General features: G+C 33.2%; 5 protein-coding genes across 6 annotated transcripts; 3 read left to right on the top strand and 2 right to left on the bottom strand.

Annotated features, from left to right (window-relative positions):
- LOC109362217 (heparanase-like protein 3) lies at nucleotides 199-3,273 on the bottom strand. Its single transcript, XM_019607860.1, has 9 exons — nucleotides 3,025-3,273; nucleotides 2,545-2,581; nucleotides 2,259-2,442; nucleotides 1,978-2,123; nucleotides 1,438-1,668; nucleotides 1,145-1,334; nucleotides 937-1,062; nucleotides 687-786; nucleotides 199-603 (listed from the first exon to the last, which is right to left on the bottom strand). The coding sequence occupies exons 1-9, from the start codon at nucleotides 3,271-3,273 to the stop codon at nucleotides 298-300; spliced, it is 1,569 nt and encodes a 522-aa protein (XP_019463405.1). The 3' UTR covers nucleotides 199-297.
- On the top strand, nucleotides 7,693-8,469 carry LOC109361693 (triphosphate tunel metalloenzyme 3-like). 2 transcript variants are annotated; one of them, XM_019607216.1, is made up of 2 exons: nucleotides 7,693-8,176; nucleotides 8,207-8,469. In XM_019607216.1, exons 1-2 carry the CDS (start codon nucleotides 7,712-7,714, stop codon nucleotides 8,351-8,353), a joined length of 612 nt encoding a protein of 203 aa, XP_019462761.1. In that variant the 5' UTR covers nucleotides 7,693-7,711; the 3' UTR covers nucleotides 8,354-8,469. The 2 variants fall into 2 exon arrangements, with proteins under 2 accessions (XP_019462761.1, XP_019462760.1); XM_019607215.1 differs by having other exon boundaries at nucleotides 7,693-8,460.
- On the top strand, nucleotides 10,272-17,242 carry LOC109362747 (protein S-acyltransferase 24-like). The gene is made up of 13 exons (XM_019608753.1): nucleotides 10,272-10,785; nucleotides 11,240-11,380; nucleotides 11,786-11,898; nucleotides 12,462-12,541; nucleotides 12,667-12,830; nucleotides 13,479-13,617; nucleotides 13,710-13,809; nucleotides 14,793-14,850; nucleotides 15,041-15,118; nucleotides 15,260-15,358; nucleotides 16,040-16,118; nucleotides 16,207-16,355; nucleotides 16,470-17,242. Exons 1-13 carry the CDS (start codon nucleotides 10,510-10,512, stop codon nucleotides 16,932-16,934), a joined length of 1,941 nt encoding a protein of 646 aa, XP_019464298.1. The 5' UTR covers nucleotides 10,272-10,509; the 3' UTR covers nucleotides 16,935-17,242.
- LOC109362771 (putative nuclease HARBI1) lies at nucleotides 17,891-19,569 on the top strand. The gene has a single exon (XM_019608790.1). The coding sequence runs from the start codon at nucleotides 17,988-17,990 to the stop codon at nucleotides 19,299-19,301; it is 1,314 nt and encodes a 437-aa protein (XP_019464335.1). The 5' UTR covers nucleotides 17,891-17,987; the 3' UTR covers nucleotides 19,302-19,569.
- LOC109362770 (calcium uptake protein 1, mitochondrial-like) lies at nucleotides 20,074-23,431 on the bottom strand. Its single transcript, XM_019608789.1, has 7 exons — nucleotides 22,892-23,431; nucleotides 22,406-22,473; nucleotides 22,071-22,294; nucleotides 21,810-21,893; nucleotides 21,196-21,403; nucleotides 20,782-21,078; nucleotides 20,074-20,675 (listed from the first exon to the last, which is right to left on the bottom strand). Exons 1-7 carry the CDS (start codon nucleotides 23,229-23,231, stop codon nucleotides 20,472-20,474), a joined length of 1,425 nt encoding a protein of 474 aa, XP_019464334.1. The 5' UTR covers nucleotides 23,232-23,431; the 3' UTR covers nucleotides 20,074-20,471.

Here is a 24,565-nt window from a genome sequence, read left to right as displayed (position 1 = left end):
TAAGTATAAGCATTGAATATGCAAGAAAAATGAAAATGACTAATGGATCACAAGGAATCAAATGTCACTTTCAAAATACTCCATATAATATTAAAAACTGTCAAAATACTGAATAGTCCAATTAAAATTCTAGTGCTTTGGGCCACCCAGAAAAACACCAATACAACTATGACAAAGAGATTGAAAAATTACTAGCAATTGAAAAATGACATGTTTTCCACAAATTATATCTCATATTTTCTCTATCACCAAGTGAAACCAATTCTCAGTTTCACATAGTGTCACATTGTCACTGAACTAGGTGCAAGCTGGAATAATAACATCTGGTATATGTGCAAATACAACAGAAAGTGGAGTAACTACTATTGGCTTTGATGGGTCTACATGTACAGGCTTCAAAGGAGGAATAGCACCATCTTTGTTCACACGTAGAATGTTACCATTTAGTAACATGACTTGACTATGTAAATTCTGATTCTTTGCTGTTAAATGATACTCTTCTCTGAATTTTACATGATCATGAGGTGGCTTGGTAAATTTTAAGGACACTTCTGCTAGAACAGTGGAGTTCCCCAAGTTAAGTAACAGTATTGTGATTCCTTTCTGTAACAAGAGTAGTATCAAATAAGATTTCACTAACAGAGTTATCTACCCATTTACTCACACTGATAAAAAAATTCACTCACTTGTTGCTTTGCACAGTGTGCATAAGCTCTTATCTTCTTTGTCCCGGAGAATCTAGCTGCCAGGACTCGATGTCCCATGAGTCGGTGCCATAGAAGAGCACTGTAAAGAAGAAAAACACACAAACCACTGAAATGTTATAAACTTTGAACATTATGAAATTACTTCAACTGAGACTCCCTTAATAAAAATGATGTTGTACCAAATAATTATGCAGCCCATTCTTCAAAAATGAAATTCAAAATTTAGTACCTATAGTAGTCTGGATTTGGCATGAAAGTACTAACATTCAGTAAACCATAGTTTCCTCCTACCAAAGTTTGTCTGCAATAGGCTCTAGTGTCATAAGTAGCTGACATTCCAAGCTGATCCAAATACCTGTGTTGTGTAAATATGAAAACATTAAAGAAAAAACAGTTGTAAAGAACCATACTGATGTATTTATGAGAGTTACACTAACCAAAAGCTGTTAACAAATGCATCAGAAACAAGATGGCGACCACTATTGTAAGCCCCTCCTGCCTCACCAACCCATGCCGTTGCTGAGGTTCCGGAACTTTGAAGTATATTTTTGAGACTATTGAATGTTTTAGCCTCTCCATCAAGATATGAAGGGTCAAGAATTTTCTTACTTATGTGCTCATCAACTCCTGGAATTAAGTTAAAGTAACCTTCAAGTTATAATCAAGTTTATGGAAACTGGTAAAATGAAATATAGTAATAATAACTTATATCCTGTTTGGTGGAAGATACCTGGTCCGAGATTATAAATGTGGTGAGTTATCACATCCACTGATTTACCCGCTTTGGTTACAAATTCTTTGAACCAAGTTGCATCGAAGAAGCCTCCAGGTGAAATTACTAATGGCTTAGGCTTAATCCCTCTATATACATCTTCAATCATGTGTCGTAAAGTAGAAACATCAGAAGCATATCGATCTGCAGAAATACTTGCTCCAATTCCTTTCCCACTCAATTCGTTGCCTACCCGTGAAAGAACTCATTATAGTTAGTCCACATACAGCGTCCCTCAAGCAAGAAGCATAGTCAATTCAATAGATGAAAATGTTGCCATTTTTGTTTCTTTTAACAAGAAAATTGATAATCAGAATATTAAATCATATGTAAAAGTTGTGGACGAATGATTATCATTGCCGAAAACTTCTGCCTTATGATAAAGATAATGAATTAATGATACCTTTAATAAGATCAACATTATCAATTTTAGTCTCATTGTGCCAGTGACACTTACTGCTTTGACATTTGTAATAAGGGAAGCGTATATATACTTACCAAGTTCCCAACCATGAATGGTGTAGTTCTTTTTTACGGTGTAACGTATAAAAGATTCTGCATTGGTGTGGTTCCAAGGTCCAACTGCAGAACCAGACTGTATAGATTTTCCATTAAGAGCATTCAATCCAAATATAATCTTAGCCCTGAAAAATAGGTACCATTAATGTTAAACTTGTTAAAAACACAATTGCTATACAAAAAAGATGAACATGTTTAGTCCTGAAACACAATAAAAAACAAAGGCAGAGGTCAAGTTTTAAAAAAAGCACTAGTTTTACCCTGCTTTTTTGAAAAAGCTGTTTAGCTCGTCCCACCTATGCATGGGTAAGCACCCTTTAGTGAAATCAAACATTCGACTAGTGTTCCGAACAAAAGGAGTACAAGGATGGTGATAATCTTCAGTCCCATATGTGACCTTGTCTTGCAAAGTGCCTCCTAATCTAATTTTCAAGGGTGAAAAGGCTGCACAACACAGAAGTATTGATACCTTAATAAGCTCTCAAAACAACTATGAATCATCCAATAATTGATGTAAAAGTTACATATATGTGAATTCACTCTTACCTTTTACTGCATTTAACAAAACATTGTTTTTGAGGTCCTGCATGATAAGATAATTATATGATGTAAATTATCTAGCTATATTTGTGCATAAGATTATGAAGGAGTGAATAGAAGTTATGAGATTAATAGAACCTTTAATAATTAATTGTTTCAGTAAGGAAGTGAAAATGTTACACACTGTAATTTCTATCATATAACATGTTGAAAACTGAAAAGTTACTAAATTATACTCCTCAGAAAATGAGTAAATAATGACATTAAAAAAACTATGAATTATTTTGCAAATGAGCTAAGAGATCCTAAACATGCATTTCAGATTCGAGCATCATTCCAACAAAGAAAAACACCAAGCACTGAATGATATCTTGAACATAAGAATCTTATTATGTTATTTTCCATCAGTGACACATTTAAAAAACACAAAAAATATAATTTTTTTACAGATTCAGAAACCATATGAGAAATTGAATTTAGCATTACCAGATTGAGAAGAGAAGCATGACCCCAACTGCATCTTCCATAGTCACATTTCTGAGTGGGCCACCAATCCAGAGTAGCACAAACAAAATCATCTTCAATCTTTCCAATAAAAGATGTTTCATTAATAAAAACAAAACCTTTTTCAAATGAATATCCTTTTTTTTCTTCATTCACAGCATTCACTACAATGAAGCTGAAACATAACAAGTATGAAGACATAGCCAAAAGAGGCCTTATTTGAGAACCCATTTCCAGAATAAGGCAAAGTCAAGATCTTTGTGCTTGATGTTTTATGAAGAATAAAATGGGTGATTAGTATCTAGGAGGAAGAAGGTATAGAGGTCACTGCAAATAACGCAGGCATGCATAAATACAAAGAATGAAGAAGTTTAATATTTATAATGAGATTGAAACTCTCTTAGTTGGGTCTGTACAAATGCACACGTGTGCGCATTGCAGTCAACATATACCCTCTCTTCCTTGAGTTCAACTCCTATCCGGTACTCGAGAAACCAGTACTGGAATATGAGGTTGAAAATTTTTTAAAGAATATTTATTTATTTTTAATAAAAAATAATATATAATCGTAGTCGTTAAAAAAAAATTTAGCCACATGTCATCATCTTATCCAGCACTGGACTCTCAGTACTGGAGAGAGATCCATTTCCCTCTTCCTTTGGTCAATTTTCAACTCAATGTTTTTAATATTAATTACATTTATTTTTTTAGAAAATAAATAAAAATGTTTTATTATCTCAGTTAATTTATGAAAACATATATACATTAACAGTGTAAATATTTTTTATACTATTAGCAAATATTCATTATTCATATGTTAACTATTATTGACTTTCAAATAAAAGTATTATAAATCAATGGTGGATAATGGGTTGACAGTGTAAAAAACTTTACACTTTCAGTACACAGATTTTAAACTTTTCTTTATTTCTATATGAAGTAGAAAATGTTCCACAACCAATACTATATCTTTACTATTAATTAAAATTATTTTAAAATAACTAAATATTTTATACACATCTAATTTTGGTCAAACTAATTAATTTTAAAAACAATTATCTAGTCTCCATTAGCTTATTGAAATATGCATTAGTAAGATAAACTCTTATTTAACTAAAAAACAAATGTTTTGTTTTAAATAATTAAAATTTTGAGGTATAAAATTTGATGTTATTAGCGAGAATACCATTTTATTGCGAGTAGACGATATGTTATTATCTTTTTCGGTCCCTAATTGACTCTCTAGCTTAGGTTCAATTTCCAATTTATTAAATTTAGGCATAAAAGATAGTTTCTTATGCTTTGACTGCAAAAAAATGTAGTGTCGAATTTCTAGAAGATGTTGAAATTGAGTTCACATCTTCCTTAGTTGTATAGTCAGTTTCCAACTGAAATCGAATCACTACATACTTCATTCTTTGTCTTTTTTTGTTTTCTCTTATATTCTATTTTTTCCCTCTTTCTTCCTTCTCTTTTGAAGCTTCTCTTCTTACGTATTTATTTTTAGTTTCTATTTTTCCTCACATGGACATTTTACTATTTTGACTTATGATCAAGAGATGTAACAATATAATTTTCAATCGATCATGAGTTACAAAACTTAGGAAGAGAAAAAAAATGAATTTTCAATCTCTTTTATGATTTGGGGTTATTACTACTTTTTGCATATAAAACATAGAAAATTATTTTTTATACTAAATTCAAAAAATATGTTCGCTTGAACCCATATTCTTAAATCATAAGTTAATTAAATATTTAGTAATTGAAATAAATTATTATTATTATTATTATTATTATTATTATTATTATTATTATTATTATTATTATTATTATGTCTAACAAAAGTTTATCTTGTTCCTATATATCCTTAAGAACAATATGAAAAATCAAAACTATAAACTTATATATTGAAAATTGAGTAATGGGTTGATTTGATTTTTATTGAAGAAATTATTTTATTTATTTGAAAGATAATTAATAATAAAAAACCACATTGATCATTAAATGTCTTTCCATTTCGAGAGACGAAATAGACCTAGCACAAAATGGCAACTACGTCTTAATTGTGAGCATAAATTAATATATGACACAAAATATAGCCTCACTGTTAAATTACCAAAATTATTTTTTATTAATAAGTATTGTGAACAATTAATTAAAAAGGTATGTAGAAGATATACAACAATAGCCTTAAATCATCTTGTATCTCGAGAGATGATATATGTGTTACTAATGATCACAACAACTTCTAAATTCAGGTCTCAAGAATAAAATATAGCAAAAATATTGATCTTCCTCTTAATCCCTTTAAAATAATATTTTTAATACATTTTACATTTATTTTATTTTTGCTATTTTAGTTTTTCTATTCTTATTATATAATTATTTAATTCCTATTGCTTATTTAATATTTTTGGTTTAAATGAAAAATAGGAAATTATTTATTTAGTATTACATATAAAAAATAGAAATATATAAAAAAAAAGATCTTTATAAACTAAAATAAATGAAATCAATATGATTTAATCCGAATTCAACCAAATAAATATTATACTAAACAAGAACAAGAAGGGTGTGTGACTTACTTTAGGATGAATATATAAAGGTTTGACTATGATAATAATAAAATAATACTATATTCAATATATTTATTTCTATATTATATATAAAGTCAAAACATTTTATAATTATCTACATTATATATGAAGTCAAAACATTTCAACCAGTAATTTATTAGCTCAGTTTTATTATCGAATTATTGACCGGTCCGAGTTTAATAACACATTTTTTTATAATTAAGAAAATTTGTTTCTTAATTTATTAGAATAATTTGAAAAAAATTCTAAATGTTATATATTAGTTCAAATTAAAATGCCATGGATGGAATTTTTAACAACAAAACTTATAGCATGGAATTGATAATTACTAATATAAGGTAATAATAAGTGATTAAGAACATAATTGGTAAGATCATTAGCATTATTATGTCATTGGTGGTCCATTGGCAATGAATAAAATCAACAAATACTTAGTACTGAAGTAATCAACTAATTTGGGATGGAATAATCGAGGAAGGCTTAACTAGGTAGGTATGCAGCTGTATCAATATCGGTAATGTAAGCATCTTTTTTTTTTGAACAAGTAGCATTTTAGTATTGCACATTTTTTTTTATGGATTTTGTTATTAATTGGGATTTAGTGTAAGATGTCATAAAGTATATATTGTATTAAAAAACTTAGTGTATAATTTTTTACCTAATTATATATATCGCTTCTTAATTATATATTGTATCAAAATAATTTCCTCTTTTACTATCACATGCAAATTCCTAAAGCGTATCCTAGCCAAGAGGTTATGCATTTTATGTTTAAGATTGAGAGCAAACCAGATCTTAAATAAAAACTTCATAGTAACTGTTTGCACTTTGCAGACTTGTATTTGTTTTGTAGCGATCAGAATATGCAATGTTCTTGGTGGTTGCATAGCCATTTTCCGACAATGCTTAAGATATTTCTAATGTGATGTCAGTATATCTACTGGAATTGTATAATTTCATATGATTTGACTTTAACAATATCATGTTTATACTACATCATTGGATAATAATGGTAAAAAAAATTAAAATAAAATATTTTCATTTCTCAAATGTGTCCCTAACAGCACTCACAGTGGTGAAAAAAATTGAGTTTTTAATTAAATAAAAACGTTCTTATTTCAATTTCACCATTAGAGAAGAACTGTTCTTATATTTGAACAACATTAAAAAATGAATAAATAATTGAAAGAAGAGAGAATAAAAGAATATTAAATAAAATAAAGTAAAAGTGAAGAAGAAGATAAATGTTAGATATATTTGTGGAATCTATTTAAGAATGAAAATAGAATTGCACCATTGAAAGTGAGTTTGACTTGAGTTGCTTAAGTTATTGGAATGTGTAAACAAATATAAAATAAACAGTGTAATCTATTTAGAAACAAAAAATGTATTGCATCATTGTGAATTTGTGATGCTCTAACGTTAACATAAGATGAACAATTTCCTGTACTAAAGTAATAACAATCAATGTATTAACCTAACCCTTCAAATGGTGCCTGCCTTGCCCACCAAAAACTTGTCTTGTAGGAAAAGAGAGCATCTATAATTAATCTCATTACTCAACCCTTGAACTAAAAATAAGAGACTAAATAAAGTATGCATGTATTAAAATATTATATAGTTTATATTTAAAAGATACTGGAATTAGATATTCAATACTCGTTTTTTTTTTTCAATTTTCAAGTAGTACTTATTCGTGTGGATATATTTTGTCCCAAAAAATGTATCACTTTATATGTCACTATTTCTCATTAGTCAAAAAAATATTTAATTATTAGAATTTTAATTTAAATATATTTTTCAACCAATTATAATCAATTTGCATAAAATTACACACATTTGAAGACAATAAATATGCCCCTACTTATCCTCAGGGTTGAGGTTAAGATAACCTTACATCTAATTATTGTATTGATAATAAATAATATTATCGTGTAATATAATTTATCTCATCCGCCAATAAAAATAAATTTTATAAAATATAATTAAATATGACACTCTTCATTGCCTATAATTTTACGAGATTATTTTAATAGAGAAGGAAGGGGTTGTTTTTCTCTCAGATCTCAATTATGAACAACAACCTTCACCACGCGATGGAAGTTGAAGTGAAACTCCGTCTCCCAAACGCAGAATCTCACGGCCACGTCACCACCTTGCTCGGTCCCTTCCACGTCATCACCCATCGACAGCACAATCTCTTCTTCGACGGCGCCAATTCACAGCTTCTGTCGCAGCGTGCCGTGCTCCGTCTCCGATTCTACAACGACGACGAAAGGTGTGTCGTTTCGCTGAAGGCAAAAGCCGTTCTGGTGAACGGCGTGAGCCGCGTGGAGGAAGACGAGGAGGATATTGATCCAAAGGTTGGTCGCGATTGCGTGGCAGAGCCGGGGAAGCTGGGTACGGTGGAGAATAACAGGGTATTGGAGAGGGTGAAGGAGGAGTTTAGGGTTTTGGATAAGGTGAATGGGTTTTTGGGTTTGGGGGGTTTTAAGAATGTGAGAAATGTGTATGAATGGAAAGGGTTGAAATTGGAGATAGATGAGAGCGCGTATGATTTTGGGACTTTGTATGAGATTGAATGTGAGAGTTCTGATCCTGAAGAAGCTAAAAGGGTTCTCGAGGAATTTTTGAAGGAGAATGAAATTGATTACTCATACTCTACACTCTCCAAATTTGCAATTTTTCGTTCTGGGAAACTCCCTAGTGAGTGAAATTTCTATTATTTTATAATTTAAAGCTACTTTTCTATTATGTGTGTTGCATATGGTTCTTTTTTATTGTAACCAAAATATATTGTTGTAGTGGGGTGTATTGAATCATCGACAATTACTCTAAAGACAATTTGATGAAGGCTCCATCTTTTTGAATGAATATAAAAAATATAGATTTCAAAACTTGTATCTTCATTCCTAAGCGCGATTGAAGAAAGATAATTAAGAGGACAAGTAAGTGGATATGATAATGAAAGGAGAAAAAAGAAGAGTGAGAAGGGTTTTAAAAAAGAGAGATAGAACTTGGATGAAATTTTTGTATATTTGATTTTATTATAGAGATTGTAGCACTCAGTTGAATCCTAAAATAGACAAAGAACTTTTTAACCTTTTGTTATATTCATGAAATATTGATTTAGTATTTATGTAATATTTTCAATTTATAGGATAACGGTGAGAGGAAAAACAGTGCTGAATTTTGCTATCATAGATACTCAACTATTAATAAATAATATAAAAAAAGCCAATCCAATATTAATATCAATATTTGAACATAGATATTAATACGTAATTAATATATGAAATTAGAGGCAAAACTTATATGAAAATTACACTTTATATTAATGTGCTCAAAGTTTTGATATTAATTTATTGGTTTAATATAATAATTTAAATCACACATCATATCCAACAATATAAATAGGTGCACATAAAGATTCAAATAAATAAGTTTTTACAGGAATGAGGCGACTTTGCATAAAGCACAACATCACAAAATAATTAAATGTCAAACTAATCTAAGAGTTAATAATAAGGAAACTCAAAATATATACTCATATTGAATTAATGAAAAAATTATATGCTATCCTATACAAAGTTACAAACACATTAACATGATTTATGATAAATGATGATAACATCATATAAAAACAAACTTGATTATTATTATTGTTCTAGACCAACACATTCAAAACATTGATGATGTAACTATTTGTTAATTTTGTTGTAAGTTTATTACATATCAACATTTGAACCTATTATTATTATTATTATTATTATTATTGATATCACACTATAAGGATTTACCCGGTGTGAGATATTACATTGTTCGAGGAACCCTAGATGTTGTTGGAGTAAAGGATCGTCAACAAGAGTGTTCTAGTGTGTTGTAGATTCTTATCCAATACTTGTATCATTTGATAATGCCATTTGAGTCGGTAGAAACATGTGAAGTGTATGGCTAACCCAATAACGAAAGTTTCATAAGGGAACTAAAGCACGCTACTATGACACAAAAGATATTCTTTTTAAAGAGATTCGGTTCGAAACTATGATTTGTCCATCAACTAAGAGTAAATACTTATAAGCTCAATTATCTACTTGGGAATGTTTTTGATACTAATTTTTCGATATTATTAAGAGTATCACTTCATCTTTATTAAAGAACTAATCTTTTTCGAATTACGTGATTGACTCTTCTAATAAGTGTCACTTACAGAAATTGAATCATTAATCTTTTAGCCATCCAAAATATCTACTAGACCAATGTCTTGTTGGTTTTTTCAATACTAATTAATAACATGTTGAACAATATTAGTATTCCTATCAAAATATTATAAATATAAATCAAATTAATGACTTATTAATTTGTGCACCAATACCTAAAACTAAAAAAGGAATAAGAGAGCTTTTTCTTAAACATAAGAGAGCTTATTCTTAAATTTAAATATATAAATTGGCAAAATAGTAGGCATTTATAAGTTTGGAAAATTTATATATGCATAATAATAGTACATATTAATTAAGATTCTAATTAAAATGTAGATAGTATTAAAAAAATTGAATTAGAATAAAAAGGAAGAGGTAAAGTTAAAAAGAAGTTGTGGCCATTGAATGAATGCATTATGATTTGTGTGTCTTAGACAGCATTACTGAGAGGGTCCCAAACCCTCTTTCTCTCTCTCTCTCTCCTTTTCTCTTTCTCTCACAACATTCCCACCAAAACCCTAGAATTTAATTTCACAAATTCCCCCTTTTTTTCTCAATTACTCAACTCAACTCACGCTCCATTTCAATTTCAATTTCGAATTGTCGATCACAACGCTCAATTTAATTTAATTTAATTTTTCCCCTTTCGTCCTCACTTCAACGCACCTATGTCATCCGAAATCGAGGTCGTGGAAGAGGTTCAATCCCGAGAACATCAATTGCCATTGGCTTCTTCCGCTTCATCCTCCGCCGGCGCCGAAGTCGCGGAGGAGAGCCTCCGCAATGATGTTTACACGGCGGCAGCTTACGGTGATTTGGAGAAGCTGCATCGATTGGTGGAGCAAGAGGGCTGCACTGTCACGGAGCCAGATGGGTTGGGTTACTACGTGCTTCAGTGGGCTGCACTTAATAATCGCACCGCCGCTGCTCAGTACATTATTGAGGTTCTTTCATTCATTGGTTTGTTTAATTGCTTAGTTCTCCTTCTCCTAATTTGTAATTTGTATAGTTAGCTTAGATAGGTGGTCATGCATGTATTCTGGAATTGGAATTTTTAATTTATTTATGTTGCAATTGAAGTTCAAAACCATGACTTATTAATAAGTATGGATTACAGTTTGGGCTTTTATGGAGAAAACATGTGGAAGCCTTGCTGAGTAGAGGGTGATGAAGAAAAACTATATGCGGAACTATTAAAACTGATTTAGATTTTAGATATTGTTTGTTTGTTTGTAGATATGATTTATGATGGAACATTATTGCATTAATTGATCCATGTAGTCAAGTGCTCCTTGTGGGAAAAGGCTTGATAACTTTAGTTGTTGTATGTGTTGTGCAAAATTGATTGGTGGTTCTAGCAATAACTTACTGGTTATGCATTGGTGTTGTGATTGGCAGCATGGGGGAGATGTAAATGCAACGGATCATACGGGACAGACAGCATTACATTGGAGTGCAGTTCGGGGTGCTATCCAAGTTGCTGAGGTTTTACTCCAAGAGGGTGCCCGAGTGAATGCTTCTGATATGAATGGGTATCAGGTTAGGTTGATCTTATGCTCTTCACCTTTTATTAAAAACATCACGGGGATAAGGAATTTTATATAATAAACTTAGCAATGTGACAAACCAAACTACTTTGCCTTGTGGCCTGCCAATGTGCACCTTACTCTAAATCAGGAACCTATAACTATTGATTGTTCAAAGTAATGCAAACTCATCAATGCACTGCAAATCTGCAATTGATTCATAAACAAAAGATAATATTTGATTTTACACATAGAATAATCATTGAAGTTGACGATTTCTTTTTGCATCCTTTAAGCTTTTTCATCTATATCTGTGTACTTATGCCAAATTGGTAGTTTCTGATCCTCCTCTCACTTGAAGCATGTAAGTGCTATAATAACTGTTAATTTTACTAATTATAAAAAAAATTGGATGCAGACAACACATGTTGCTGCTCAGTATGGTCAGACAGCTTTTCTTTACCATGTTGTTTCAAAATGGAATGCCGACCCTGATGTTCCTGATAATGATGGAAGAAGTCCTTTACATTGGTAATCAAGAATATGCAATTCAATCATTTTTCTATTTGTTAGATTCTGCTCTGCTATCAAGCAATGACACATTTTTGTGCTGATGCTCTGATAGTTTTGCTGGTGTATGATTTTGTGTTATTTTCGTTAAGTAAACTTTGAGTGTAGTTGGTTTGGCCAATGAAACCAAAATATGAAGTATGAACCCAAAATTGGATTTGGTAGGCTTTTAGTGAAAACTTTGTCCGGGATGTAGATTCCAATTTTCCCAAGTAGAAGATGAACATTTTGAAATGCTTTTAAAGTCAAATGGGTCCTAAATTTCCTTGGTTATTATTAATTTCCCATGAAAATATTTACTAAGTTAGACTACTCATTTCCTCAACTTCTTTTCCTGTAATCAATAAACATTTTGTTAATTCTACAATGGCTATGAATTATTTTTCCTTTGTGCTATTTATCTTCTTTGACTATGCCCTCCTTTAACTGAGATTTTCAATGGGTATGCTTAAGTGAATTATTTATTTAACTCTTCACTATTTTAAGTGCTTGAATTGATTCTTTCATCATGATTTGAATTTTAGGGCTGCGTACAAAGGTTTTGCTGATTCTATACGTCTGCTGTTATTTCTTAATGCGCATAGGGGACGCCAAGATAAGGAGGGTATGTTCAATTTGCTATCCTCAAAGCTTCGACTGTGCTGAGTTATTCATGCTCTGATATAATGATGAATTAATCTTTGATTTTCAAAGCATTATGATAATTCTTGTGTTCATTAATTTATTCAGGTTGCACATCTCTTCATTGGGCTGCTATCCGGGGTAACTTGGAGGCCTGTACTGTGTTAGTACAGGCTGGCAAGAAGGAAGACCTGATGGTGACTGATAATAGTGGCCTTACACCAGCTCAGCTTGCATCTGATAAGAATCATAGACAAGTTGCCTTTTTCCTTGTAGGTGTTCTATAAGCAAAATATTATTATTTGGTTGGTAATGCCATTTTGATGGCAGCTTGTCATCCCTCTTTCAAAATGTATATTTGGACTTCCTGGCTTGCCTGAAAAGCAAATGTGTTCACTATGTGTGTTGAATACGTGCTTCAGTGGAGTTCTTATGTGTGTTTTCTTAACGAAGAAATGCACTTTCAGTGTTGATGTGCTAATTCTACTTGACATCCTATCTCTGTCTGGTATTACTAATGTGGATTGCATGCTTCTGCCACAATACATATGAGACATATAATGTATTTGAATATTGAAATGCCGCTATTGCATATTCACATATTACTGCATGAACCTCCTTTCATATTTAAATGCACTGTTTAGATGAATCAGTGATGAATGTTGATTATGTCTTGACAATGTTTAAAAAATTAGTCTGTAACAAAATAGTTACAAGGTGTCTTTAAGGAGTGTTGGTACATCTGGGTCTCTATTATGGCTTTGTTTTTTTACTTTCTACATTTACATAAGTTTGCTGTTTCTCAAGACATGCCTTGCAAAGATTGCCACCTTGTTCTAGTAACTGATGCCAAATCTCATATATTGACCACCTTAATCATAAAAGTGAAGCTTATTTACCTTGCTAAATCTGTAATGTAGGGAAATGCTCGAAGACTGCTTGAGAAACGCTGTGATGGGAACAGCCGCCTTGGAAAGATTTCCAAATTGGGACTTGCTCCTATACTATGGTGTATAATTTTTCTGCTCTTGATCACCTATATTCATTCGGTCATTTTGGGTATCTACTTTAACTTCCACTTTGTTTGAAATCAATTATTTGTGCATGTGAACATCTTCGTACCTTACTGTCATTTCAATCTTTTTCTGCAGCAACAAATCTGCCAAAGTTGCCAGCTACAGCTGCCCTTCTTGCATGGTTTGGAGTTTTACTTGCAACTGTGGGATTGGCTATGTTTTACAAGTGTAGCAGGTGAGTAATATGGTTTTTAAAGATAAATCTTTACAGGTTCACATGAATATTCTCTAGGCCATTATAAAACATTATATGTAGAAGAAGCGTTGGTCATTTATACAACAACAACCAATCTAAGTGGGAGGAAGTTAGCCATTGATTATTTATATTATCTAAAGACTTAAAGACTTCGATTCATCTTTTTATGATTTCGGGTGAAATTTCTTACATTTGACGTAACAACTTAATTGGATTTTTTTTATTTTCTTTAATCATAATGAAGTAATTAAGAATGACATAACATGGCTTTAAATTTGTTGGATTTTCTGTGCTTGGAACTAGCTAACTATTATGTAGCTGTATGTAAGTTTGGCCATGTCATGCATTACAAGCGTTTTGGTGGGACTGTTCCCATTTTTCATGTGAGTTGTATAGAGGAGATTGTTAGCCATTTACTTGATTGATTGGCTGTGTGCAAGTGGTTTGGGCTAAGTTGGCTACATGTGTCTCAAATTGTTCCCATTTCTCAAGGGAATGCTAGATTCTTCACCTTTTGGTGGAGGTTAGCACTGTGCACATCTGTCCATTTACCAGCTTTGATGCTTGCTTCTTGGTCTATAACTCTATATTCTTCAAGCAGCATACTTGCAGACTGTTAGCTACTTAAAATTGTGTCTGGGATTGTATGGCATTTGATGGAACCTTTTCAACAGTTCCTTATCCTTTGATTTCAAGTTCCCAAGATTACAATATTGATGGCACTCACTCCGAGGAGGTCTTGTTTTGTACGTTGGTTGTTATATGAAGGAAATAAAGTGTGAACTGACCCACAAAAGACATGCATAGCCTATATTAGTTAAATTATCTGTTGCCAATTTTATGACTAGTCACAAGTCACAACTTGTTTCTAAACGCCTGACTTATCTCATTCAAGATGTTTTTCTTTTGTTTTATTATTTTACTTTGTTTTCTTAATTCTTAATTTTTCCCATTTTTTATAGCAAGGATCCAGGTTACATCAAAATGAACGAGCATGACACTGAGAATATGAAAGATGATGTGAGTTTTGTTATGCTCTCTCTGGTTTCTACTTTGAGTCTCAGCACCATCTTCAATCCCTAGATTTTATGATTTCTTTTTCCTTTATGCTTTTTTATCTATTAAGCACACCAATCTCCTGTTGATTTGTTCTAAGTTTATATCAATTATGTATGGCATTGACTTTAAAAGGTTGATTGATTAATTGCAGGAGCCTCTATTGAAGATTGAGATAAATAATCCTGCTTTGCTAGCTGGAAACTGGACCCAGCTTTGTGCAACGTGCAAGGTTTTTCTTCTTTCTCTAGATTATCTGACTTCTTGGTGTAAAGCATTCATCACATATAATCAATATCTTGCACACAAAGATAAACATGCCCATCTATCCTTGCTTCATTTTATACACATTTTCATATTGTTTTTTGTTTAGATTGTCAGGCCTCTTCGCGCGAAACATTGTTCTACCTGTGATCGTTGTGTGGAACAATTTGATCATCATTGTCCCTGGGTATCAAATTGCATTGGCAAGGTAATTCTAGATGTTTTTTTATTTTATTTGCATGCTTAGCATTTACATATTTTGTTACTAGATTAAAATATTCATTTTGTTATTGACTTCAACCGAAAAAAGAGAAGATGGAGGATAGAAATTAGTCTCAGACATTTATTCTGTTCCCTTTTTTTCTTCAAATGTCTGTTTTATGGACCTCATGAACCTCAAGTACGAAGCATGCCACTTATTAATAAATGAACCTTTTATGCCAAATAAAGAGAAGTCCTTATTAATAAATGAACCTCAAGTATGAAATCCTAATTAATAAGTGAACCTTTCATGGCAGTTTATATGTTGCAAACAGTTTAAGATTGACTAGTCTTGATTGAGTGGAGGTTCTAGTGACTATTTCTTTTAAATATGTTTTATAGCTGCAAATAAATAACTATACAAATCAGTTCTTACGGTATGCCATTTATATTATTCAATAATCATTTTGGCTAGGTTAGACTATTATCCTATCTCACGTTATTACTAGAATGATAATATTAGTAACCCTAGTAGTATTTAATAACTGCCTTCCTTTTTTCATTTTCCAAAATTGAGTATGCATCTTTCTTTGTTGAGTTTGTTCTGAGTCTCTGACTGATTGGATTGACCTGATTTTTTTCTTCATGATGGACAACCTGACCTGATTTTACTACACTATGATTGCAGAAGAACAAATGGGATTTCTTTGTTTTTCTTGTTCTCGAAGTTTCAGCAATGTTGGTCACCGGTGGAGTATCGCTTACAAGTATGTTTGTTCTGAGGACATAAAGAGTTACATTGTTCATTTTTTCTGCAATTTAAACTGCTTATTGAAATTGATAGTCTGCTTGCAGGAGTATTGACTGATCCACTTGCTCCTTCTTCATTTGGAGCATGGATTCAGTATGTTGGTAAGAATCACGTTGGTGCAATATCATTTTTAATTGCTGATTTTTTCCTATTCTTCGGTGTGTTCGCTTTGACAGTTGTTCAGGGTAGTCAGGTATGTTTTAGAAGCCCCATTTAGTTTTTACTTTTGGCTTAGGACAACTGAAATTTCTCTCTTGATCTGAAGCATGTATTCTTTTCTCCTCTTTTTTCCCCTTCCGTTCCGTAGATATCACGCAATATTACAACAAATGAAATGGCAAATGCAATGCGGTATAGCTACCTCAGAGGTCCAGGTGGTAGATTTAGAAACCCATATGATCATGGTATCAAGAAGAATTGTTCTGATTTCTTGATCAATGGATACAATGAAGACGTGGAGTGCATCGAAGAAGTAGGTAATTCAGAGGAGGGTATCGGAATGGTGCCCATGGCAAGGAGCTCAAACTTAACAAACGGAGACTCACATTCTCATTTTAATCATGCAACAGGCAGTGGAAATAGCCATGTTATTGATGTGAATTCCAACAGTACCACCAACTCCAAAACACATCATGGTCATATTAATGGCCATGTTCATTCTGCACATTGTAGCCATAATAATAATAATCATGCCAGAACTAAAAATGACAGCATTCCAAAGGGCTTAGGTCTTGGCCTTGGAAGGAATGCCAGATCTGTTGCACCCTCATAATATTTACATGTCTGGTTGGTTATGTACCTAACCATAATGTATCATAGGCACACGATTGGGTTAGTTTGCGTTGAATCAATTTGTTGTGGCTCCTTTTGACCATACCCATGTTCAATTTTGTGGTATTACATTTTAGTCTTCTTTGTATTTTCATTCCCCCCCTCCTCTCTTGTAACTAATTTGAGGGGTAATTTTATTTTCACATCAGGAGTATATCCTATGGGATATGGTCTACCAGGTTTTTTTAATGTGATAGAATTAAAGAAAAGTAATATAAACACGTGTATAAAAAGATGGTGTTGATACTTAAATTTGTTGTATGAATAATATAACACCTAATTTGGTCACCTGGAAAGAAATAACTTACAATTTACCTTTGCTGACTCCTTTTGCTGGTTTTGTTTTCTATGCATTGAAGGTGAAGGGGACTCGGCTATGATTTTATCATAAAGCAAGAGTAAATTTTCAGTGACCAACTCGTTTTAGTGAAATTATATAAATTACCCCTCACTTTTTTATACTTACATAAACCTCTCCTAGTTTTTATACTTTCATTACACTGACCAGCACTCCTGCATAAGAAAGTAAGTGTAATCTTTTAAACAAAAAATATGATAAATGCAATTAAACAAAACATGATATATTATGTAGACAAGTTTAAATAATATATAAATGAAAATTAAGTCAATGTTTCTGTTCATCTCAGCATCCAACGTGGACTTTGACCTGGTAACAAATCTCTCAAAATTCCTATAATAACTTTTTGTATACATTTAGCCGTGTGACTAAATTGTTGTTCACAAAAAAAAAAAAATATGGTTTATCCTACACATAGTAAGCTAAATGTAGATAAATGAATTACCATTCCTTTTTTCTTTTTACTCACAACCATTAAATTGACCACCTTATAGATTTGGAAAATGATATATTCTCATATTACTTGAGATGGAGAGGTACAGTGATGAGAAGGTAGGTTTTTTCCTTCAAATTATTACTTATTTAAGTAATAATCAAGTATCTTGCGGTAAACACAAAAACAATAGCTCCACCATTATGGCTGCCGGCGGTGGTGGCGGAAACTCGTCGAGAAGAAAAACCCTGAGCGGCACAAAGCGGAAAGGCAAAAAATCCCATAATCTAAATCACCGAAACCCTGAAAACCTAATCGCAATAATCTCCCAAGTGAATAACACTGCACGTTCATTCCTCTCACGAAACGACCTCACTCTTCTCCCTTCCCAATCTCTCATTCTCGAATCCCTCATTTCCTCTACCTCTCTTTCTCTATCCATAATTCTCTCTCTTTTCCCCAAACATTCACTTCCCCTTACTCTCTCTCCTCCGCCGCTGCCGGAATGTTGGTTCCGCCGCTTCCTCTCTGGGACCTCCGATTCCCAATGGTTCCACGCGTTCCGCATGTCTAAAGCATCATTCTATAGCCTTCTTGATCTTCTCTCTCCCTCTCTCAACTCTTCAATTCCCCAAATTGCCCCTGATTGTGCCCTAGCCGCTGCAATTTTCCGATTGGCACACGGTGCTACCTACGGAGCTGTGGCGCGGCGGTTTGGGGTCACTCCGACGGAAGCGTGCCGCGTGTTCTTCACGGTTTGCAAAGCGGTGAATGAAAATTTAGGGTATCTGTTCGAGCTTCGTACTGATTCGGAGAGGGTGGTTGTGGGTTTCGGTTTTAGTTCACTTCCCAATTGTTTTGGGGTTCTGGGGTTGGCTAAATTTGGGATTGGTCATGAGTTATTGGGTAAAAATGGGTTCTTGATGGTTCAAGCATTGGTGGATTCTGAAGGAAGGTTTTTAGATGTATCTGCAGGGTGGCCTAGTACAATGAAACCTGAAACAATTTTGCATCAGAGTAAGCTATACGTGGGTGTTGAAGATTCTAAGGAATTGTTGCAAGGACCTTGTTATAAGATAAGTGATGGCTGTTTGATTCCTCAGTATATCTTAGGAGATTCTTGTTTTCCCCTTTTGCCTTGGCTTTTGACACCGTATAATAGGGTCAATGAGGAAGATAGTTTTAGTTCAGCTGAAAGGGCATTCAATTGTGCCCATAGTAATGCAATGGGGTTGGTTGGTGATGCATTTGCGAGGCTTCGGGCTAGGTGGCAGCTTCTGTCAGGTACCAGAAAGTGGAAACAAGAGTGTGTTGAGTATTTGCCGTTTGTGATTGTTACTGGTTGTCTGCTGCATAATTTTCTTATAAAGTGCAATGAACCAACGCCCGATAAGGACGCGAGCTGTGTGGAAAAGCAAGTGGATATTGTTGCTTTTGATGGAATGGGAGATGAGAGTGCATTGAGTATAAGGGATGCGCTTGCATTGCATTTAAGTCGGGTGAGCCAGAGAAAATGAATGCCATGGATTAGCGAGTTTTGATGATACTGCCTGAGTAGCTAGAAGTAGCAAGATGTCAGAACTTTGCTTGAGTGAATGGTGAAAACTTTGTATTAGTAGTCTTTATCAGAGTTAAGTTAAATGACTTGGTGGTTCATTTGGTTAAAGTTCTTGTGTAGCAAGCTAACCTACTAACCCGTGATTAATATAAAATTTCAAGGATTGCATTACCTTCTTTTATTACCGAGTTATTACAAAAGAAAATCGTCACGGAATAGCTTCTGATGATAATAATGAAGGTAAATTAGAAAAGCTTAGCCTGAATTGTTTGCCAGTAGGACTATGGTAGTACACAGCCTATTATCTATTTACTGAAGCTTTTATTTTAAGCTTGATATGCAAGCAAACATCCAAACATGTAGATCGATAGCCATTCTAAACAACTCTCCGAAAATTGTCCTCGATGAAGTAGTTGCTGTAGTTGATGAAAATGCATCTCATCAATGTTGCCCTTTTAGGATGTTTTCTTTGTCATTAACTATGCTATCTATTGTAAAATGTTATACCTCTATATCTACTATATTGACAGCCAAACGGTTCCTGCAGAAGGTCATCAACTTCAAAAGGCATTTTACCTCCATTATGTACTTATCATATTCATCTTTTGGAGTTTTTAGGACGACCCTTGTAGTTTGATTGATCTCATTGGATCGCGTGAATATCATGGTACACATACTAGTTTAAAAAAACCAACAATACTCTAGAATGCACTCAAGCTAGGAAGAATTGCATTTAATCATACTTTTCATAATTAATGTAGCCACTATTAGTGCATAGCATTAACACTGGATATGATGGTCAAACATATATAGCTCCCCAAAACAATAACTATGAGAAGCAATACTTAAGGTACGGAGAAGGGAAGTCAGTATGTACAAATATTAACACACAAAGACTTAGCCCCAAAATAAAAGATATTAGACAACAAATTTGAACACTGTACTCTGTACATTTCTGAGTGGATAGCAGGTGTGACAATAGCATATCTCTCTTGCTAAGGAATGATTGTTCAGCCGTTCCGGTCAGTGGTCCTACACATTGTTGAAGTCATTACAGAAGAAGCTGGATGCATATCTCACCCTCCAATTGTTTTTGGAGAGGTGATGATGTATGCTTATATGTACTCTATCAAAATTGAAGCTTAGCTGATGAACAATTGGCTGCACAGTTCAACCAGCAAGATATGAAACCTCCTAATCCAACACGTGATGAGTTGTTTTCTCTTTGTACAACTCTTACAAACTCATTTGCACTCAAGTTCCCATCCCGGTTAGCATCAAACACATGAAAAATAATGTCAGCCACTTTATCTGTCATGGTAATGCCACATACCTGCATGAATATAACATAATACCAAAGATGTTATAATTTGTGGACTAAAAATGGTCAATATCTTAATGCAAACTTTGTTTTTTTTGGCACAGGGAGGCATTAGTACCTGAGATGCTGCTCTCTGAAAATCACTTTTTGTCAACACCCCATTAACTTTTCCATAGCTGAATAAAGCTAGAGAGAAAGATTGCAACTTATTGCGCAATTCTGCCACAGCTTTAAACTCTTCGAATGTAATTCTAATGTCTCTTAGGTGAGGGTCACTGCTTATTTCGTCTACCCTATCCAACAGTTTGTTAATGTGGTTAATGTCAGCAGATGCAACCAAGGACAAGGCAAAATCTTTGGCTGAAATGCTTCCTTTTTGGAAGTAGTCATAATGGGAAAACTCTAACCTCAAGATCTGCAAATTAAATTATTAGAGCAGAGTATTGCTGTTAAGAAAGGGAAAATTATCTTGTAACATGGCAAGTTGTTAATCATAAAAGACATGTTACAATCTTTAAGAGGATTTTCATACCTCATCATGTAGGTTTCTCAAGAATTGAACAAATTTTTCGTGTTGCAAACAACTATTTCCATCTTTGCTGAAAAAATACTCCAAGAGACCACCATTTTCAACAGAAGCTTTAACACCGAGGCGCCGTCCATCTCTGTGGTTTGCTCCTTGTCTGTTTTGGGATCGCATCAAGGCCATCACTTTCTTGAATTCTTCCTTGTCTATTTCCCTGTTGACAGACTCTTCTTAAGAAAGTTCAGATGAACAAAAGGATGAAACAGAAGTCCAAACTCTTATACACGAATCTTGTCCACATTTGTCATTCCTCATGCCTTCTTGTTAAGTTTTAAGTTTTTATATATAACATGTCAGATTAAATTTTTCTCAACAGCTACTATAAAAACAGCTTTTAGATGTTTACAGTTAGTTTCTTCACGGAAATAGTAGTGGAGAAAATCAATTAATCTAACTGTGGGCAATCTCATTAACATGTGTATATATTGCTAAATGGATCCATATTCAACAATGCTACTGATAGTGAAATAGACTGAAGCTCATTACAAATGCCAACAATGTAATTGAAGGCCAAAGCTTAGCTTATGAAGTTTCTTGGAAGGAAAGGAGAAGAATGATACCCGTTATTGTTCAGGTCAAACATTTTAAAAGCCACTGAAAAGCTGGACTCTGGTATGCTGAGGAGAGTAACAAAAAAGATGTACCTAGTGTCAAGAACCAAGAGGTTTTGTTATCCAAACTTAAGTTTTATGGCATTTAAAATCTAAGCACCATTGAATATTTGTTAATATGATTGAGTAGTACATGTTTTGCTTAGCATTTTTTGTCTTGCGGCGCTATGACGCAAAAAGTTTCAAACAAGGAAGAGAACAAATACTCACTCTGCAAAAGAAATGAGTCCATCATTGTTAGTATCAAAGAGCATGAAGAATTCGGAAGGAGAACAGTACAATGCGCCGGGAACCTGCTCCCCTCTGAGAGAACCCTCTCTAACACGGTTCGATTCAGAAGGAGGAAAGACAGGAACAACAGCACGCATCAAATCTGCAGGTGTCATGAAAACTTCACCACCCGGGTTTCGAATTGATGCAAAGTACTCGAATACCTGGAGTTAAACATGGTGCAGCCAGACAATTAAACATTCCATTCCATGGTAACAGAGTTATAAAGCATTTTGCTTATCATTAAACAAACACATAATGGAAGGATTGATTACCTTTTCTGGAGGGCTCTGCAAGCGAATACGTTTTTCATATTTGAAGAATACTCTTCTTCTATAGCCCTCTGCAGGAAAAATTAGAAACACAACACAAGAAATGTAAGAACTTGCCTAAGTAAATAAATTAACAATTAAACTACAATATTCTTGTATAATCCATTTTCTTCATATTTCTGAAATGAAAACTTTTATCCAATCTAAACAAGCCTGTTATGACTTGTGAGTCTATTTTTCCATGATACCTATTATTATGAAGATTCTAAATTGCAGTCCACAATTTTCTGCTACAATGGCTAACATTTTCACAATTTTCTCCAATTGTGTTAAATGCAACATACATGCAGTCTAGAATCTTGAATTCATGAATTAAAGGCGACTCTAAAATAAAACAGTTGGCATTGCAAATTGGAGTCATAACTTCATAAACTCAAATGCTTTATGAGAAAGATGAAATAAAGCAGACTAGTAAATGATGAGGGTTACCATTAAAGAGGAACTTGGATTTGTTTTCATAGTTTTGTTCAAGCTGATCCTCATTTGCATAATCAGCAAATGCGTGAAGAGAGTTAGCACCAGGAGAAGATAAAGAAGACCAATACCAAAAGCCTAATGTGGACCCAACAACCACAACCCCAGAGGTGATTGTTCTAAGAAGCGCCTCCAAGTCTCTGTCCTTGTTTTCACCATATCTAGACCCACCAATGGAACTCAACGATGACAACGATGGCGACGATGTTGCAGCATGTCGTTGCGATTTGGTGCACAATGGCCTTGTGTTAAGGCGTTGGAGAGATAAATGGAACCTTCTGCTACAAGAAAACATGCTATTATGTTAGTAATTCTGAAACTTTGAATAAAAGGGTATAGCATGTATGTGTACAAATACAAAAACAAATAGTACAATGTGGATTATAAATTTGAGGTTGTAAAGTTAAAACGTTGGAGAAGGAACATTGTTTGCTGATAACGTAAGGCATTGACCCAGTTTTGGTCCGTAGGATTGAGCGGGGAATTGTATGGGCTTTATCCTTTTACTTAGATTGTAAGTTACTAAGTTAGTTAGTGGTTTTGCTTTCTCAATTAAACATTACCCCACACTACCATAGTCATTGAGGGAGATTCTATTTAACATTATACTTTTCCTATATTATATTATAATATAAGAAACTTCTAAGTTTATATTATACAAAAATTGTAAGTCACTTGGACTTTCCTTGGATTATTTATGGTATGCAAATTTAGTCCTATTATTACTTTACCGAATCAAAAATATTATATATCTTACAAATTATATCATAAAATGATAATTGTTTATTTATTAATGATTAGTTTATAAGTAACGTTTATGTTACATTTTGTAGTGTATGAAAATTTACAAGACTATATATAGTTAAATAGCTACATAAGAACCACATTTATCCATTATCCACACAAATTTGAGCCCTTTAACTTCTAGGCCAGTGTTACAGCAAAGAGTCCAAGATTTCCAGGTCCAAAAGTAACATTAACAAGGACTGAGATTAAGAACCCAATTGGTGGTTGCAGCCCTTAGAAAAAACAAAATTCTAACTTTTGACTATGATGATGATTGCATACTATGGCCTACATTGTTTCAAGAACTTAACCACTTGATTGATTTGTATTTCATTTCTTGGCGTGCTCTTTGAGTCACGGTAACATACTTTTTTGTTCTTGAATTAATAGTCTATACATTATAATAGTAATATCTACCATATGAAAAGTCATGTTTTTTTTTGCTGCAATGCTTTGTTGTATTCATTTTTTCCCTGGTTCAACATCCACTTTTGTATACATTATATGTTTCACCTGATGGGTCACTTTCTCTAAGGGCTGACAAAATAGTACAACTCATCAACTATACAACTCCACATAAGATCATAATTTTATATTATATAAAGTCACAGTCTTAGATCTCAATTAAGATTATTTATGTTTGATGGTGTATCAAATGAATATAAAAATAGCAGAACTGAAGATTCTCCACAATACAGATATAAAATTGAGGTTGCTTGAAATCTTTTGAGCATGGTACTTTATTATGCTTTTTCTTTAGCCGCAACTGGTCTCTTTTGTTAGAATAATTCCAAATATAGAATATTTTGAAGCTAAATATGATTTTCATATCATTTAATTTAT

Source organism: Lupinus angustifolius, chromosome LG12 (genome assembly GCF_001865875.1).
Source record: "Lupinus angustifolius cultivar Tanjil chromosome LG12, LupAngTanjil_v1.0, whole genome shotgun sequence".
Classification (NCBI taxonomy): Eukaryota; Viridiplantae; Streptophyta; class Magnoliopsida; order Fabales; family Fabaceae; genus Lupinus; species Lupinus angustifolius.
The sequence above is the reverse complement of the archived record's forward strand: the minus strand, read 5'-3'. Positions and strand labels throughout refer to the sequence as shown.